General features: G+C 44.4%; 1 protein-coding gene across 2 annotated transcripts in view; it reads left to right on the forward strand.

Moving 5' to 3' along the window:
- ANKRD6 (ankyrin repeat domain 6) overlaps positions 1 to 17,244 on the forward strand; it is an 85,187-nt gene that overhangs the window by 42,000 nt on the left and 25,943 nt on the right. The window contains exons 1-2 of one of the 2 annotated variants that reach the window (XM_058020829.1): positions 6,403 to 6,798; positions 10,163 to 10,419. In XM_058020829.1, coding sequence (XP_057876812.1) covers positions 10,300 to 10,419 — 120 coding nt within the window. In that variant the 5' untranslated portion in view covers positions 6,403 to 6,798; positions 10,163 to 10,299. Of the gene's footprint in view, positions 1 to 6,402; positions 6,799 to 10,162; positions 10,420 to 17,244 lie in introns of those variants that run through there. The other variant, XM_058020828.1, reaches the window with a different exon arrangement.

Consider the following 17,244-nt stretch of genomic DNA (forward strand, 5'->3'; position numbering starts at 1 on the left):
ATGGAGATATCTTCAAGTTAATAGCACAATACAGTCAAGCAACAAAAAATGTAATCTGGTGTGATGCATACAGCCCATAGAATATGTGCAAAGCACCTTATTTTTTTTAGTTTTATTTTTAAAGTTATTTTTATCCCCTAGACTTGTTTTTCTCAAAGATTTGGCTTATTTAGGTACTTTGTATTGTGGGATGCTGCTAATGATAGTAATTCTTTTATTCCTGAGAGGACTGAGGCATATTGTAAAATGGGATGTAACCATCCTTTAATACAATATAAAAGGGTTTCCATGTAGATACATTCCCTGTTGCTGCCTGAAATATTTGTGGATTTTGGCTCGGCAGGTTATTACTGCTTCTGCCCCTCCTGCTTGTGTAACTGCAGAGAAAAGAGTGTTAAAACAGGACCATTGGGCTTGTCACACTCAATTGTGTTCTTGGTGACCCCAGCTTATGAAAAATAGAAACAGCATTTAACCCTCAAATCACTAATGGGGTGGTGGGACAGAAAGAACCTCTAAGCAGTGTGGGAGGGTGGAATAGGGAGGAAATGCAGCAACTTCAAAAGGAGAGGAAATCCATGGGGATTTAGCTCCTCTCGGTCCAAAATCAAGAGGATTAAACTCTGCTCAGAGTTGAGTGCCAAGCACTACACTGTAAGAATGGATCTGTGATTCCTACAAGGCAGAGAATTACTCCTTAAGCTGCAGAAATAAGTCTGAGAATTTGGAGTGTGTGCTGGGAAGTGAATTTGGTCTGTCTGATGCAGTTGCGAGGAAAGGCAAAGCCCAGTTCCAGGGCTCTGGGATGCAGAAGTTGATCTGTAGAGGAGATCAGAGGGAATTATTAACTGTGTGGTCATCATGACCTGAAGGGTTAACTGGCCTACAGAAATAAGAAGATTTTGACCACGGGGGGTTTCAGGGATCCTGTAGCACAGAAGTGGTCCCAGGGGAAGAGCAGTAAAGCAACAGGCAGAGTCTGGCATCAATGATGAGCCTTGTCACAAAGCTGGGGGTCAGCCAGACATCCCTGAGGAGGGTCAAAGAGTTTGTCTAGAAGATCTTGTGGAAAGTTTGTGTGGGGAGCTCAACCTGTGTAGGAAAACCACAAGCAGTGCAGGAAATAACCAGAGGATTTGGGTAAGAAGTCCTTTCTATGGCACAGAGACATTAGAGGGTGTACAACACACTCACCTGAGCAGCCAAGAGGTGCTGTTAGTTTGTTTTTCAGCTGAGAGAAACAAGTAGATGATGATGATGATTTCTCACATCTCCGATCACTGTTTCCTGTTCTTGCAGTTAGAACAGCCAGTGGCAGTTGTTGAACCTTCCTTTCTCAGGATGTTTGCCCCTTTTTCCACTTTTCCCACTTCTTTCACCTTTTCAGATGATAAGTTCCTTGCTTTTCTGCTTCTTGATGGTATCTCAGGATGGCTGTGGTTGCTGGACACCCCCAGCTGCCCTTCAGAGATGCTGGCTGCTCTTCTCAAGGATGCTGCTGGCTCCAGGCTCACAGTGCAGCAGGCATCTCCTCTTTCAGCACACATACTCTGCTCAGTGTTTCTCTCCTTGCAACCAAGTTGCCTTTAGGGCTGCTCACATCAAGAGCCCTCTGCAAATATTCTGTGTAGTTTTGAGTACCAAGCCTCAAAAGAGCTGTGCCAGGGGATGAATGAGCAGAGAGCTGGAGTAAGTTATCTAGAGGGGAGTGGCAAAAACCTCCAGTGTTTTGTCTAGACAAGAAAGCAATGAAGGAAATGAAAGGAGGAAAGGGGACAGGGATCCTCTAGAGTGATCTTCCATACTTCATTATGTTTGTCAATATAGGAGATATATATTAGGTGTCATTTTGATAAACCAGCTTATTTTGTGGGGAATAGAGTATTTTAATTGTCTGGAGTACAATACTGACAGTATTGAAATCTCTGTTCATTGCCCCAGTTTCTGTGCCTTCACATGGCAGTCCAGTCAATTTTCTGAGACTGCTGACAAATGTATCCTTTGATATGTGTTGGAATCATTTTGTCATTTATGAACAGCTTTGCACCAGAATAGGAGTAGAGACCTTGTGTGGGTGTCATGTAGGACCCTGCACAGCCAGGAAACAGCAGTTTTGGTGGCTGACTTGCCTGGCTGCCAAAGCAGAATTGAGCCCACGGTCTCGAGAGGAAAAGCTTTGTCACCTTCAGCTGCTGCAGTGTGACCCAAAACACTGAGCAGCACAGGAGGCGTGCAGCATGGGGGCTTTGTGCACTGCATCAGAGTCTTTGCTGTCTGGATAGCATAGGGTAAAGTCCCTGAACTTTTCTCTCCTTGTTAGGATCTCCTCAGAGATGATTTAAAGTCGCTCCCCAGTTCTTTAGGTCTCTTGCAAAGCCTGCTGAGGTCAGAGAGAGCCCTCTGGCAGACTCGGCAAGTTTGGAATGTTTCCTAAAGAGGTTCCCTGTGTGAATCAGATGCAGCTAATTTAGCTCATCAATAATGTTTTTTTCTTGGGAGCTACAGCCAGTTTCTCAACAGCAGCACTGGGAGATCAGTGCATGGGTTTAGAAAATGAGAATTACTGTCCCAGCTGTGCTGACCGGTGGGGTGATTCTGTGCAAAAAAATGTGACCTCCATGTCTGCTTCCCTGCTGTGTTCAGTTTCTCTCACTTGCCCATTTTCCAGGGTGTGCCAAATCCCTGGATATTTGTGCTTCCTCTTGCTGTTGCAGTACCCTGTGGTGGGAGGCAAATGGAAAAATCATGATCTCTTGATGATAATTGTGTGCACCATAACAGGGGCACACACCTCTCTGGGGGTTGCAATGGACATACTCAGCACTTCCACCCATGCTTGTCTGAATACACCTTTCTCCCACCCTGGCCTCTTCATCCCTAAGATTTCATCCACTGACTTTCAGCTTGAGCCTTGTTAAGCTTTTAATTGACACGCTGCCTGCCAGACTCTTGCTCTCATGCCAGAAGCCCAGCAAAACTGAGGAATGTTGTGCCAATATCCAAATATCTTGTGTCTCCATGATTCAGTGCTGAGCTGGGTGGCACTGGTTCCCCTGCCTCACCCCACCTCCCCGTGCTCTCCCAAGACATCAGCTGTGAAGGTGCAGGAGGGGCTGTGTCATTGCTGCTGGCAGCTCCTAAGTCGTGCTTTTCTTGAAGAGGAAGAGCATCTCCAGTGCTCTTTTGCCAGCTAAAAAATATTTTGAAGCTGGTAAATGTGTTCTTTTCTTCTCTGCTGTGTCAGCCAGAGCATTTCCTCATCAATGCCTGGGTGCACATCTTTAATAGTGTGTATAAAAGATAGGATCTAGCTCAAATAGGAGTTTGTGCCTTGGTACTGGTTGGCATTACATTATTGTAGTGGTGTTTTCTGGCCTTGAAAAAAAAATCTGTAAGTGTAGCAATTAGTTTTTCTTGAAATTTTCTGGAGTGTATTTTGCAGCATTAACCTGAGTTACTGTTATGTGCTGTCTGGGAGGGTGTGGGGCTGCTTGTGCTGGCAGGGAAGAGGGTTCAGGTCATACATGGGCAGGAGGAGATCTGTGCACCAGCCCTGTGACATGGCAGCAGCAGGGTCCCCAAACTCAATGACAGATGCTGTCCATGCTAAAGATCATGTGAACCCTTGCAGCACAGGACATGCTTTGGGATCAGAAAAGGGAGAACAGCAGAGAAGGACAGGGAGTTGGTTATGGAGAGGGTTATGGCACTTTCTGCTCACAGTGAGGTCCTGCAGTCATTTTAATAGGCTCCTGCACAGAGGGTGACAGTGAGGGACAGTTCTCCCGTCCAGAAGCCCCACTGTGTGTGATGGTAACAAAAAACCCCACTCTCCCATGAGCACAGCCGTGTGTCTGCTTGGTTCCCAAGGTTAGGCTCTGGCACTTCTGTTAAACAGCAGTCAGCTGGAAAGATCTCCTAACTGGTTTTATGCAAATGGGAGCAGATATGTCATGCATGTGTGTTTGCACACTGGCACTGTCCCCTATCAAACAATAGATATTGTTTTGTCATGTAAATAGTGCCCAACTGACAGGGCTTTCTGGGAGTTGAGCTTGCTTGTACTGAGTGGTTTTGACATGTGTGTATGCAGGTGTTGAAGGAGTGGGGACTAACAAAGCTGTGGAACTTCAATGAGAAAAGTCAAATAAACCCCCCAGATCATGTTATATGGAAAGTGGTAAGTATATAACTTGTGTGTTGCATAAGGGAGATCAGGGCTACGTGGCAGAGAAGTAAGTAAGAGGAGAAGAAAAGCAATTGTTTTCATACAAGATTGGTTATGTTCAAGCAATGACTTGAAACTGCCTCTGGTCATCATTGCTGGTCTCCGTGTGTCCGTGCCTTTCTCCAGGAGCATCCTGCCTGGCAGGTGCAGCTCTGGAAGTTGGTTTTGGTGGCACCAAGGCATTGCCTGAGAGCTGCCAGGCAGCTGAGGGTTTCCACTGAGTGCAGCCAGCAGTGGAGGCCAGGCAATGGAGATGGACAAAGCAGCTGGAGAATTGGCGGTCGCTGTCTCTGTGTCCATCCCGAGCGGGGCTGGCTGTCTGTCCAGCCACCTGCAGCGGAGCACTGGCATCAATCAGTCTGCTCTGCTTGTGCTGGGAAGCCTGATGAGCAACTGTCATGCAGATGCTCCCTGGGAGGCTGCTAAATAGTCATTGTTGAAGTAATTACCAGCAACAAGTGTGGGGGGGGGAGGAAGCAGCTCAGAAATTGTTTTCAGATGTCTCAGACAGTGGTGATACTTAGGGTGATGAATATGCAACTATCCATATGAAAACTAAATTATTGTATTTTCCACAATAAAATATGTCATGAAAACAGTAAAGTCCATCCTCCCAGACTCAAAGTCTATGTAGATGTCCAGTTCAAAATGTTCCTTTGAACCCATAAAACCTAACTCCAAAAATAGTGTTGATGATGTTGTAAAGGAAAGAAGAAAAGTGTGAATCAAAAGCACATTGTTCTCAACCTGGTGGGGGGCTTTACTGTTTTCCAGATGAAGCTTCTGCTGGCTTTCACAATTACACCTTTGACTGATTTTTAACTGTCTTTTGGGGCAGGAAGGGGTGAGAGGCAGTATCCTCCCTTTAGCAAAATATATATTTTTCCTGAGTTGTTTCTACTGGATCCATGATGAAACTAAAGAAAAATCACTGAAAGGGAAGCAGTGCTGCATGTCTCAGACAAACCCTTTTAAAGTCAGCTGAAAGAAATGGCAGATATATCAGCATCCTGCAGTAAATGATAAATGGGTTCCAGGAAACCCACTCTTTCTAATGCAATAATCCACTCTGCTGAATAATGCTGTTATTCTAAAGTGAATACAATCTTAGTGTTTACGTCATATTTTATGTATGACAAACTGCTTTGCAAAGAGGCTGCATGAGAAAAAGAGCATTTTATAGGTTTTTATACTATTATGTACTAATAAAAAAGAAACCCATTTTGCTGTGAGAGTCAAGCAAAGAAGAGCAGTATTTAGATGCAGGGAATTTTCTTAGAAAGACTATTATTATGAATTAGTAGCTTTTATCTGCTCCCCCATAAAAAATTTGTATAGTTCCATATTTTAATATTGGAGTGTTCCAAAATAATTTAGACTAATTTTATTCCATTCTTTATGTTGAATAAAATAAAGGTACAAGATGTTGAGATTTTTTCTTGTACTAGATGCTCCCCAGGGCAGTGGTCACAGCCCCAAGCCTGCCAGAGTTCAAGAAGCATTTGGGCAATGCTCTCAGGCACATGGTGGGATTTCTGGAGCCATCTTGTGTGGAGTCAGGAGTTGGACTCGGTGATCTTTGTGGATCCCTTCCAACTCAGGAAGTTCTGTTATTTTATGATTCTGTGGTTCTATTCAGCATAATTTCTGATGATAAACTGAAAAAGAGAATTTGAGATCCCTTGCAGAAAACTGGGGGTCCCTTCTTCTTTTTTTCCCCCTTTCATCTTGTACCTCAGCACATATGGAAACTTTGTCTTAGCTATGTAAGCATTCTTTTATTCAAATACCAATTTAACTTAGTGATTGCATTGAGAATGACCTGTGCTCTGGCATTTCATCTTTTCCATTTAGCACAGAGAACTTCTTAAAATTGATTAGCTCACAGCTCCTAAATCTTTCATAGTTTTGGCTTTTTTCTCTTCCCTCAGTGAGAAAGCTGCTGGTTTTAACCCTTTGCATGAACTGAGGGGAATCTGCTGCCTAGCCTTTCAGTAACTGTGATGTTGATGTTTCCTAGACCGTCCTTTGGCTTTTGAAAATCATCATTCCTGTGCTTTTTTTGTTACTGACGTGCAGGCGCTAGGGCTACTGAAGCAGCCTGGCAGCAGTTTGGAGGGGAGGGAGCTGGGGAGGGGAAAGGTGCAGAGAGTGTTTTTGCCAGCTCTGCCAGTTGCATGGGAGAGAGGACAGAGCTGGGAGCTGTACAGCCCTGCCGCCGAGCAGCCAGCTGCCCACCCACCCACAGGCTGCTGTGCCACCCCAGACAGACAGACAGACAGACAGACATGTCCTGAGTGTCCGTGGGCAGTGTGGCTCAGAGAGCTGAGAGCATAATCCGTGGGGATGCAGCCGGACCTCAGCACCAGGGGACGGTGCCTCGCAGCTGCCGACCGGGAGCACTGATCCACAGTCAGCCTGTCCTTTTCCACACTCCACTGATGGGGTGAGCTCCTTATCCTCGGCAGGGACTGACCCACAGCAGAGCAGCTCAACCTGTGGGCATCACATCTGGCCAGTTTCCTTGGAGAGGCTCGGGAAGTAGGTGTTGCTTTCCCAGCCCGCTCCAGGTAAGTAATCTGATCTTAAACAAAGAAGCACAGAGATGGCTGTTTTTCATTTAAAAATATGCTAAAGCAAAATAATTTTTTCTGTTGTTGTTTTGAAGGCATAAGGTTTGAATATTCTCATGCTCTGTGCCTCCCTTGAGCTTCTGGATCTTGGGAGTGATAATGAGGGATTTAATTCTGGGCAGCAGGTGCTGGCAGCAGGGATGCGATGCAGCGCCTGTAATCGTGTTGTCGGGTTCATTTTGCACCATCTGGGTGTGAAAGGAGCAGTCAAGCTTTTAATTGCAGTCCTTGGGCATCTGGTACCTTCCTCCTGCTGCTGGGGGTGCAGGCATGGTCAAGGAGAGACACTCTGTGTGTCTGAGGCACGCAGAGAGTTAAAGCTGGGGGCAGCGATGCCACTGCCAGTGTAGGCACTGTGCTGGGGATGGGTCCCTGGGGAGGGGAATGGGAAGGCTGTTCCCACTTCCACTGTTCACCCATCACCTTTTTTACCAGCTCAGGAGAAAAGGAAAGTTGGTCTTTCAGTTGTCTGGGCTTCCTGTTCTAAATGGACTCGCTTTTCTGAATTGCAGATAATCCCAATTGAGGAGATGTAAAGCAGATGTGGTCACAGGGAATGTGGCCTGTTGTTTGAGCAGGAGCCAGGCTCGTGCTGTGACTGCCCTCTGGGAACAGGACCAACACCTGCTGGAGACCTGGGCAAAGAGGGAGATACCCCTAAAAGACCAATTGCTAAATCAGCTCCTTGCTGTGTTTTTATGTATGATCCAAGTGGTGGAAAAGACAAGAAGGCGAAATCCATGATAACAGTGACGTGGTACAGTCCATCACTCCAGCGTGGCAGGGCATGGCAGGAGGAGGCTCATGATCTCAGTGTGCTGCAGGGATGGCAAAACTGTGGGAGAGAGGGAGAACTATTCAACTAGGGAGTATGATTTCCAGCATTTACCTTGCATAGGTTATCCAGACTTTTCCAGCCCTACATTGTTGAGGTATTAGTGTCTTTCTAGCAGTGTGGCTAAGATGTGATGAGCATCTGTGGTTTCTGCAAACTTGCTCAGAAATATCAGTGTATCAGGAAAATATCTCATTGAGACTGAAATTTTTGTAGTGAATATCTGTCAGTGACAATGATGTCACTGCATTGTTTTGCTTTTGTTGGTTTTTGATTTTGTTTTTTTTTTTTTTTTTTAATTTTTTAATTTAAGAGGTAAGAAAACCAAGCAGGTTCTGACCAGAGATGTTTTAAGATGTCAGTGTACATGCCTCCAGCCAAAGTGTTGGCAAGCATCTTAGGGGTAAGGCTGGGGCGAAACAAGTGATGGCACAGTTCACCTGGAAACTATCACTGCCCAGGCAGGGGCTGGCACAGACACAGCCCATCCTCTGCCTGAGGAGCTCCCTGTTGTGAGGTGTGCCCTGCACCGTGTTCTGGTGACGGAGGGGAGCTGTGGGGTGTGCTCCTGGGTTGTGGAAGCTCCATTTGGGATGTGATGGAGACTCAGGGATGTTGGGAGCAGGGGACTGGGAGCATGGGCGGGTGGTGGGAGGTGTGGAGGGAGGGTGGGTGTTCCACTTGCTTTGGACGCAGGAGTCACTGGAAATCAAGTACTTGAGGAGGTAAGATTGAAACTGGTGTTGTTTGTTACAGTTCAAATTACTAAGTATAGGCCATCTGTGTCACTTTTAAAATGGTTTGTACTATAATGTGTACAGCACTCTGCCAGAGGAGCAGGGTATGATGTGCTAGTGAAGGACAGGAGGGTTTTTCTTTCATGTTCCCTATTTTTCCATTTGACCAGGGTACAAACTGTGTCCATTACACTGAGGGTGTAGGCGAAACAGTCCAGTGGCACAGGGTACAGCACCACCCCTCTATTGTCCTATGTTATGCTGACTTTGAGGCCCAGAAACTCTTTGGTTTCTCTAAATAAATGTGTAGCTATTTCCACCTTGCTCCAAACATGTTTGCATTTAGAAAGGAAGAGAAAGGTGAGGAAAAGCTAACTTGAATCTTTTAAATGGAAATGGCCTTGCCTAATGCTTATACTTCGAAATCAAGAATCAGCTACCTGGAGTTTTTACTGGCTTTGGCATAACTTTCTATTGACCTCAGAGAAAGCAGTAACTTTCTATTGACCTCAGAGAAAGCAGTAACTTCTCTGTGCTTTCTAGGGCCTTTTTCTAAGATGCAAATAATATTCTCCTGCATATTGCTCACCTCAAAGGGTGTTATAAGAAATAAAGCTCATAAAGCATTCTAAGATTTGCTAATATAAATCACCTTAGGAGTGCAAATTGAATTATGTTGCCTTCTACTACTACAAATTAACCTACACTTTTAGTTATAGCTGTTCTGAGATGGATTTAAAGGATAACATAAGGGTGAAAGACATTGTATTCCAGTATTGATCTCCAGGATCATCCAGGACCCTGTACCTATTACTCTTTGACTATATAGAGTGTTTTGTACTGGTGGCTGTTAAGGGCCAGTGCAGTGATATTTCAAGAGGGGAGGGCAGATAATTTGTAAATACGCTGGATATCTTGAAGGTGTTTTTCCTGTGCTGAAACAATTGCATGCTAAAGTGAGAAAAGCACAAATAAAGCTGAAATCTTCCCAAACTAGGCAGATTCTGGATCCCACAGCTCAAAGTGACCAGTGGAGACATTTTCTGTAATTATATCAGAAAACTCTTTTCAGCTCTGATGGCTCATTGGATGGGTCAGTGAAGCCTGGGGAGACAAACATACTCACAGTTTGCATGATGAGTGCTAAATCTGAGTTGTTTCTGGAATCAGTGGGGAATGATGTCAGCTTGATGGGGAGAACATAATTTCTCAGTGACAGCAAAGATGAGTGTTTCCCAATAGCAGGCTGTGATCTTTCCCAGAGGTGTCCTTGGGATGGTTCAGGGGAGGCTGTGAAGCATTTTATACTCGTTAGGGAACAGTCAGCTGCCTTTAATTGCTGACTGCACTCAATCCTTCCAGGGCAGAGGTTTGTATATCTATATCAGCAGCCAGTAGCTATAACCTATTCTTGTTCCTTTGGCCAACAGGAGTTAACCCACCCTTGGCTAATTAAAGACCAGGAAACCTGGCGAGGGGAGAGAGGATGAAAGGGGACCACACAAATAGAAGTTAGGCTGAAAGAGAGTTAAGCTCTCAGTTCAAGGATTTTTGTGCTACTGTCTATATCCCTCCACCTTGCAACAGAAGTGCAGTGTCTTCAGGAGGTTCTGAGGAGTTTCTGTGCTCCCCTCCCAAGCCAATGCCAAGATAAACGCTTAGGGAGGAGCTGCTGTAGTGCTCTGTTTCTGAAAGCTGCCTGACAGCAGTGTTGTTTTCTGATCCATAGGTCCAATGGATGGCATAGCAATAGCATCACTGTCCAGGGAGCTGGAATCCTTCCTCGCCTGCCTGCATGCTGCTTGAACTGATCCCAAGCCTTTGTTTTTGGACTGAAGAAACGTGAAAACCTTTCTCTCCTAATTCATGAGCCAGCAGGATGTGGTCGCCGTGCTTTCAGAACGCCTGCTTGTAGCCGCCTACAAAGGCCAAGTGGAGAATGTGGTGCAGCTTATCAACAGGGGTGCCAAGGTAGCAGTTACCAAGGTAACCAGAGAAAAACGCTTTGCAAAACCCTGGGAACTAATGTAACTCTTCTAGACCATTGTCTGTGAAAATGCCCTCCTAGCTTTACCAATCTGAATGTGACTGAAGTTAGTGTTCAGATTTCCTTCAAGTTTGCACTTAATAGCTCACACAGATTTGTAGCGTAGTGCACGTCTCGTGTTTATTCCCTTTGCAGTGGGTGCAGCTGTGATCAACACTGAGTCCTTGCAAACACAGTGATACAGACAGAGGGGAGCAACATTTTTCAAAGCATGCCTTGACTTTTGAGCAGCGTGTGACCTGATGAATGGAGCGATTCATCACTGTCAAGGGAAGGCGGGTCAGGGCATCCGTCTCCCTGGGTGAGGGGATGGGGAAAAGCCACCTCTTGTGGCAGGGTAAAGGGATGCAGAAACTGCTTCTTGCTGCTGAAGTCTCTTGGTGCAGCAGCCTCACTTTCACCCAACCTCTTCATTGGTTTGTTTTGTGTAGTCCCTTAGTCAGTTCCAAACTTGGGGTTTGCAAATAGTGTTCCCTGTACCTTTGACAAAAGTCAGAGTCAAAGGATTTCTGCTTAGATATAAGTGAATTCAAACTGATATTCACCTGTTCCTAATTCTCAACATGTTATAAATAATACTCTTAGAAAAGATGAGATGTAATTGCCTGTTGCAGAGAAGGTTTGATCAGCAAAAAACCTTAAAATAGCTAGGTAAGTAAAATCTTTTGACCTGTAACATAAAATTTGGGGCATACTGTTTTGATGAACTGTTGTTTGCCCTCCCACCTACTTATATTTGTGTTTCCATATTGGTTTTGAACATTACATATGTATGGAAGCTAATATTTACAGGTAGAAAGCACATTTGATAAAAAGAGGAAAAGACAGAATGCTTATCTGTCAGTGACAGTTGTTTTCAGTCCCCTCACAGTGTTTGAGTTGTAGATAATGCTTATTTTGAAAGCTGGAGAGATCCAAGGACAACCTGTGCTTTTAAGTTTTGTTTGCCAAAATAAAACTTGCTGGTGGATATAAAGCCCAGATGTTATAAGCATGAATACTCCCACATAGGCAGCTGTTTGCTTCTGTTCTCCAAGCAGCTCCGTAGCTGAAAAACTATTGAAGGTAGTCAGCAATAGACCGGGAAATACTGCCTTACACATACCTGAATGGTAGCTCAGGGTTTTGTGGCTCTGTTTTTTTTTGTTTGCTTGTTTTGGGGTTTTTTTTAAAGATGATGAGCATTGAGGCTGCTCAGGGACCTCTGCTAATTAGAATAAGAAACAAATAGTGTAGATTTGACTTTGAAACACAAAACCAGGTTAATTTGATATAATGCAGATTTCCTAGATTTGACAAGGTTTTCTTTCCTATATGACATAGGTGGCTCCCTTGCTTTGTTGTTCTGCCCTGTGTGGAAAATTAAAACAAAGCTCATTTCGCAGCAAAATTGTGGCCAGGTGCAAAGAGCTGGTGTTTCTGTGGAGACATGTGCTTGCCAACCATGCTGGAGAGCTGTGAGCTCTGATGCCATGCCTGTAGCTCACCAGCTACTACAGCACTGTTGCAATTCTTTCCTAGAAGTTGTGGGTCATCCCGTGGAGCCAGAGAGGGAAGATGACCAGAGCTGTCCCTGTAATATATTGAAACAGGAAATCTGGAGGGGCTTTTTAGCAACAGGTTCTTGTGCAGTTTTCTACTAAGCAGAACAAGCACAAAATAAGAACAACTTTCAGGATAGAGGTTCTTAATTTTAGAATGGCAATTAGATGGCAGAATTTTTGTAGTGCAGTAAAATAGACCAAGCTTTCAGATAAATTGAAAACCAGAACCCTCTTCTCGCCCAAGATAAAACACATTGCACAATGAAGCATAAAAATGAATTTATCCATGTGCCTGCCTTATATCTGCTTTACCTGTATGTCTTCTGCTTTCATTAGTAGTTTACAGTTTGTTCTGCCTAATTACAAATTACAGGGGTGTGCTTCTAAAAAAGAAAAAAATGGATTTGGTCATTGTCAACCAAACTTCCTGCTGAATTCTCTGCGTTTTATTGGTGGAGGATACATGGAGACAAAGCTTTTTGGAGGGAAAAAGTTCCCCCATCACAGCAGGCTTTAAATGTATTTCTGATCCACATCTGTAAGCACAGACTAATTGTTGTGAATCACACCATAGCGCCACAGATTAAAGTGTCCAGGATCTAGAGATAAATTCTAGAGTTCTTTATTCAAAAAGAATTAATCAAGCATATCTTAAGAAAATTGAAGGATATTTTCTGTAACAAACCATGTACTAGTAAATGCCTTATAGCTGACTTGTCCAGTTCTGGTTCTGTCCTGTATGTAAGGTCATATGATGTGGTTAATTATTGCTTCTGTAAGCAACAAGTCATCTGCAAAATAGTTTTTCATTTTTGTCACTTCTGGGTAGATGATCTCAGAAGAAAAGAGGAAGAATAGGAGAGAAACAAAATCCAATGGAGAATGCACACACACATGTCCAGGTGCTGACTTCAGCATTATGGTGAGGATGCACTTATTTCATTTTTACAGCATTACCAGCAAGGCATCTCTGCAGGTGGAATCAGTATGGAAACGTGCACATCCTCTGACTCCAGTGAGGGAGACTCAGGCTCATTCCAGATTTGGGGCCTTTTAAAATACACAAAGAGCAGCTGATGGCCTCTAGGCCCCGCAGGTGCTGGCAGTGTGCCATCAGGGAGCCCGCAGTGGGAGAGGGCTGGTGGCACTGCGTGGCACAGGCGCTGGGCCCTCATGGTGCTGCTGGACCTCTGCCAGCAGCCGTGTGGGGCTGAGGCCCAGGGCAGGTGCCCAGCAGAGGCCTTGTGGCTCTGCGCTTCCCAAAGGGCACCTGCTTGGCCAGGGCGCTCTGTCGCTGCTCTGCCTGATGTGACAGAGATGGTTTCCATTTTTACACCTTTTTGTCTTCAAAGGTATGAAGAAGAAAGCAAGAAAGTTGGTCCCTTCTTTCAGTCTTTTTTTAGAGCTCTCTTTTAGTGAAATTACTGACAGCTGCATCTTTGGCACAACAGCCCGGGGACTTTTACTGAGCTGATGTGCCTCGCTGTCCTCCCAGGATGCTGTTGTCCTTTTCCTGAGGGTATTGGGTTGGCATGGCCAGGTTTTGGTAGCAGGAAGGGCTACGGGTGTGGTTTCTGTGAGAAGCTGCCAAAAGCTTCCCCAGGTCTGGTAGAGCCCCTGGCAGGTGGCTCCAGGATGGATGTGCTGCTGGTCAAGGCCTGGCCGGTCAGCAATGGTGGTAACTCCTCTGGGATAATGTATTTAAGAAGGAAGAAAAAAATGTTACAGAGAAGATGTAATCATAGCCAGGGAGCAGCAGTGAGAACATGTGAGAGGAACAATGCAGACTCCAAGGTTAGTGGTGGAGGGGGAGGAACTGCTTCAGATGGTGGAGCTGAGATTCCCTGCAGCCCATGGAGACAGACCCATCCCAGAGTAGGTGGATGCCTGAAAGATTCCAGTGAATTCCATGAGAAACTTGTGCTGGAGCAGGCTCCTGCATTGATCATAGCTTTAAAATTGAATTCTGCAGAGAATGGATGATTATTCAGAAAAAAAAAGCCCTAAAGAAATGGAAAAGGTAGTGCTTCTGTTTTGATTCAGTAATTGTTTGATTTAACTTCTGAAATAGTCATGTTATGAATACAACATATGGCAGCACTTCTGTAACGCTGGGCTACTTTAAGTCAGCTTCAGAGCATGTTGAGTACTTTAAAGCATTCTCTCTTTTTCTTCTTTTTTAAGCTAAGACAGAAGCAAAAAAATAAATGTGTTTTGGTGCTTTCACATTTTTGCACTCCTTCAGTTTGAAAAGCTATTTGTGTCTGTTTTAAACAATAAATAAAGATAAATTAAAAGGAACTAAGAAACACTTAGGAACTTGCTGAATGCCTGTTGAGGTCAATGAGAAGCTTTCTGCTGACTTGAGTGAGCAGGTTATTCATGGAGAACAGTCCAACAAATTATCAGTGTGAACAATGTGACAGGACTTGGATTTTGCTTTCAGGCTTTTCCAATAAAATGTGGACAGGCATGTTTTTCATGAGTGCAGAATGGATGAATAAATAACAGTCCTTGTGCACCACAAGAATAGGGTGAGATGGAGAACTGGATGTACCTGCAGAAAAGCACCTACGCATAGCTAAACACAAGGAAGGATCATGGAGCTTACATTGCTAAGGCCCCCTGTATGGGTTTGGTTGTGGAGTGCATGGCAGCAATGCTGGGAGGATTCTGCCTTTAAGTGCTGTGTATTGACAGCTGCCTGTCAATATCTGGAAGCTGGAGAGCAGATTTAATGCAAACAGAACCCTACCCTTGCATTTTATGCTGAATTTCCCGTGGCTGTTTGCAGTGCTTGGCTGTGACCCATGCACCCCACAACTACAGCAGCGTGTCACAGTGCCCGGGAGCTGCAGCCTCAGCCCCAATGGGTCCCATTTATTTTGTCAATAAGTCCGTGACACAGGGCCATTTGTATGATTTGTTGCCTGATGGAGCAATTGTTTACATTTGAATAGGAGTCCAAATTGCTGCTTTTTTTTTTACATATGAATGACTGGTTTATTGGTTCATTAATCCCAAGTTGCAGCAGTGTCTCATTTGTATTTGTAATAACCCCCAAAACATTACAGTTTATATTTGGCACAGCTCACAAGCTTCTAAGTCAGTAATCTGCATGTAGAAAGTCCCTGGGTTTGGTGTTGTGTCCTTGAAGCGAGCATCTAGGAGACACTCTGGTTTGTATGTTTGCTTTCCCTTATGTATATTCAGATAAACTCCCTCTTCCTCTTTGCTGCTGCCTTCAGTGCAGAATGTCTTTATGGAGGAGAGACACAGAGGGAGTTTTGTCTGTCTGCCTTCATCTTCCTGCACCCTGTATATTTTGGGTAGGATGAATCGATGTGAGAGAAAAACTTGGTGGGCTGGTGGTTTGACTTAAAGACATGAAGGCAAGAGCAGCCCTGACTTGCTGCTGTGGCATGGACTTTTTCAGTGTTTGTCTCCAAAGCTTGCTCTGCTCCAAATTTGTCATCACAGCACAAGTGGCACCCAAATTGCCTTGTATCTTCCTCACAGTTTGTTCTGGATTGGTGTATGCATGTGTATGTACATCCATACCTGTGTGTAAGTGTATTTGTGGGGGGATTTGATGTTTTTCCAAGTGTTTGCATTGCCCACACTGGAACAGTGTCCAGCTGTACCACCCATCTCTGCTCTCATTTTGGGGTTGCTGGGAAGAATATCTGGCATTGCTGGTTCTTGCAGGGTTGTGATTAATCTTGAGATGATCAGTGCTCTTCCAAAACCCTGAGCCTTTAATCAGTGCAATAAGCTGGAACTGATCTTCCTTCCCAGTCTCCTTTCCTGGTTAGTATCAGTTTTTGTTTACAGTGTCCCCCTAAAGTAGCAAGAACTCAAGGACTGCATGTGTGCAGAAACTCTGGTTCCTGAAGGCCTCTCTTCAGGGTTTTTCAGTAGGTGAGATGCCTCTCAACCTATCTTTCTGGATAGAGAATCTGAATAAAAAAGGATTAAAAATGATCCTGTAGTCTTCCAGTTCAACCATGCCAGCAGGCATCGTTCATGTGGCAGTTGCCCAGGAAGGTGTGCTTGGTGAGGAAAATATGTCCCTTGTATTCAAATAAACTCCTATTCTGCTTTCATAGCTTGCTTTTAACACAGTACCTTTAACTGCATGTCAGCATTTTTGTGGTGGTTAGAGCTGGTTGTCTTATCAGAACGTTTCCCTGCTGGAATATGCATTCATGTTGTTAATGGTTTCTTTTTAAAGCACATGAGCTGGATTGATGATGGGTTTGTTTGGGATTTTTCCTTCTCCATGCACAGATTGCTATAAATTGTTTTCATGGTGTATTAATAACCTTCCAGGAAGTGAGATGGATGCCTGGATTAGGTGATTTACTTAGTGTCATTAAGGAATGTAGAAAGTCAGTTCCCGTAAATCTGAATGTGCTGATTCATAATATTCATAATCCAAACATACTGTTCGTTGTTGGGAATGGTTTTTCAATTTAGTATTTTACAAAAATTTTATTTTATTCTTTTTTCCCCCCTTTCTTTTTATCTTTTTATCCCTCTATTGCCTGGGCATTTTATGCCTCCTGCTATTGAGTTAGCTGGAACAACAACATACCCCTGGCTCTCCTCCAGGCTGATAAAGTGTGGCCAGTGCAGCTCAATGCCCTTCAATAAAGGGACAGGATTTTAGGGACCTGTGGCCAGATAGAGCCAGAGGCACCCAGGCTGGATGGTGCCCAGGGGCAGTGGTGACAACCAAAATGAGCCCTTCCTACACCTTTAGCAGGGCAAGAATGGAAATTTCTGTCATGGGAATGAACTGCTGCTGCCAGCAGGGGACAACATTCAGGTTTTGAGAGATCCATGTGCCATAGTGTGAGTGAGGATTTTGTCCTCAGATCTGCCCCTCTAAGTCAATAATGTTGGACAATTGATCAACACTTAGTGTTTCTGAAGCACAGCACAACTAATCAGTAATGGCACAAACCATTGTGTTGATTCCAACAGTGTTTTTCCTTTTTCTCTGAAAAGGCCAAGTTAACAAGGCTTTACCAGGTATGTGGGTGTGGCGTTTGCTGTATGAAAACAATCTCGTCTTGAGCTTGGTTTATTGCATACTTGAAGTAGTTTTCTTTGTGAAGAAGTTGCTTAAAACCTTGGAGAGCCATTGGTTGCTTTCTGTGTACTTCGAGCCAATAGTCAGACAGCTCTTGAAGTGTTTGCCCCTTCTGTGGTTGA

The sequence above is a fragment of the Melospiza georgiana genome, chromosome 3, assembly GCF_028018845.1.
Source record: "Melospiza georgiana isolate bMelGeo1 chromosome 3, bMelGeo1.pri, whole genome shotgun sequence".
Classification (NCBI taxonomy): domain Eukaryota; kingdom Metazoa; phylum Chordata; class Aves; order Passeriformes; family Passerellidae; genus Melospiza; species Melospiza georgiana.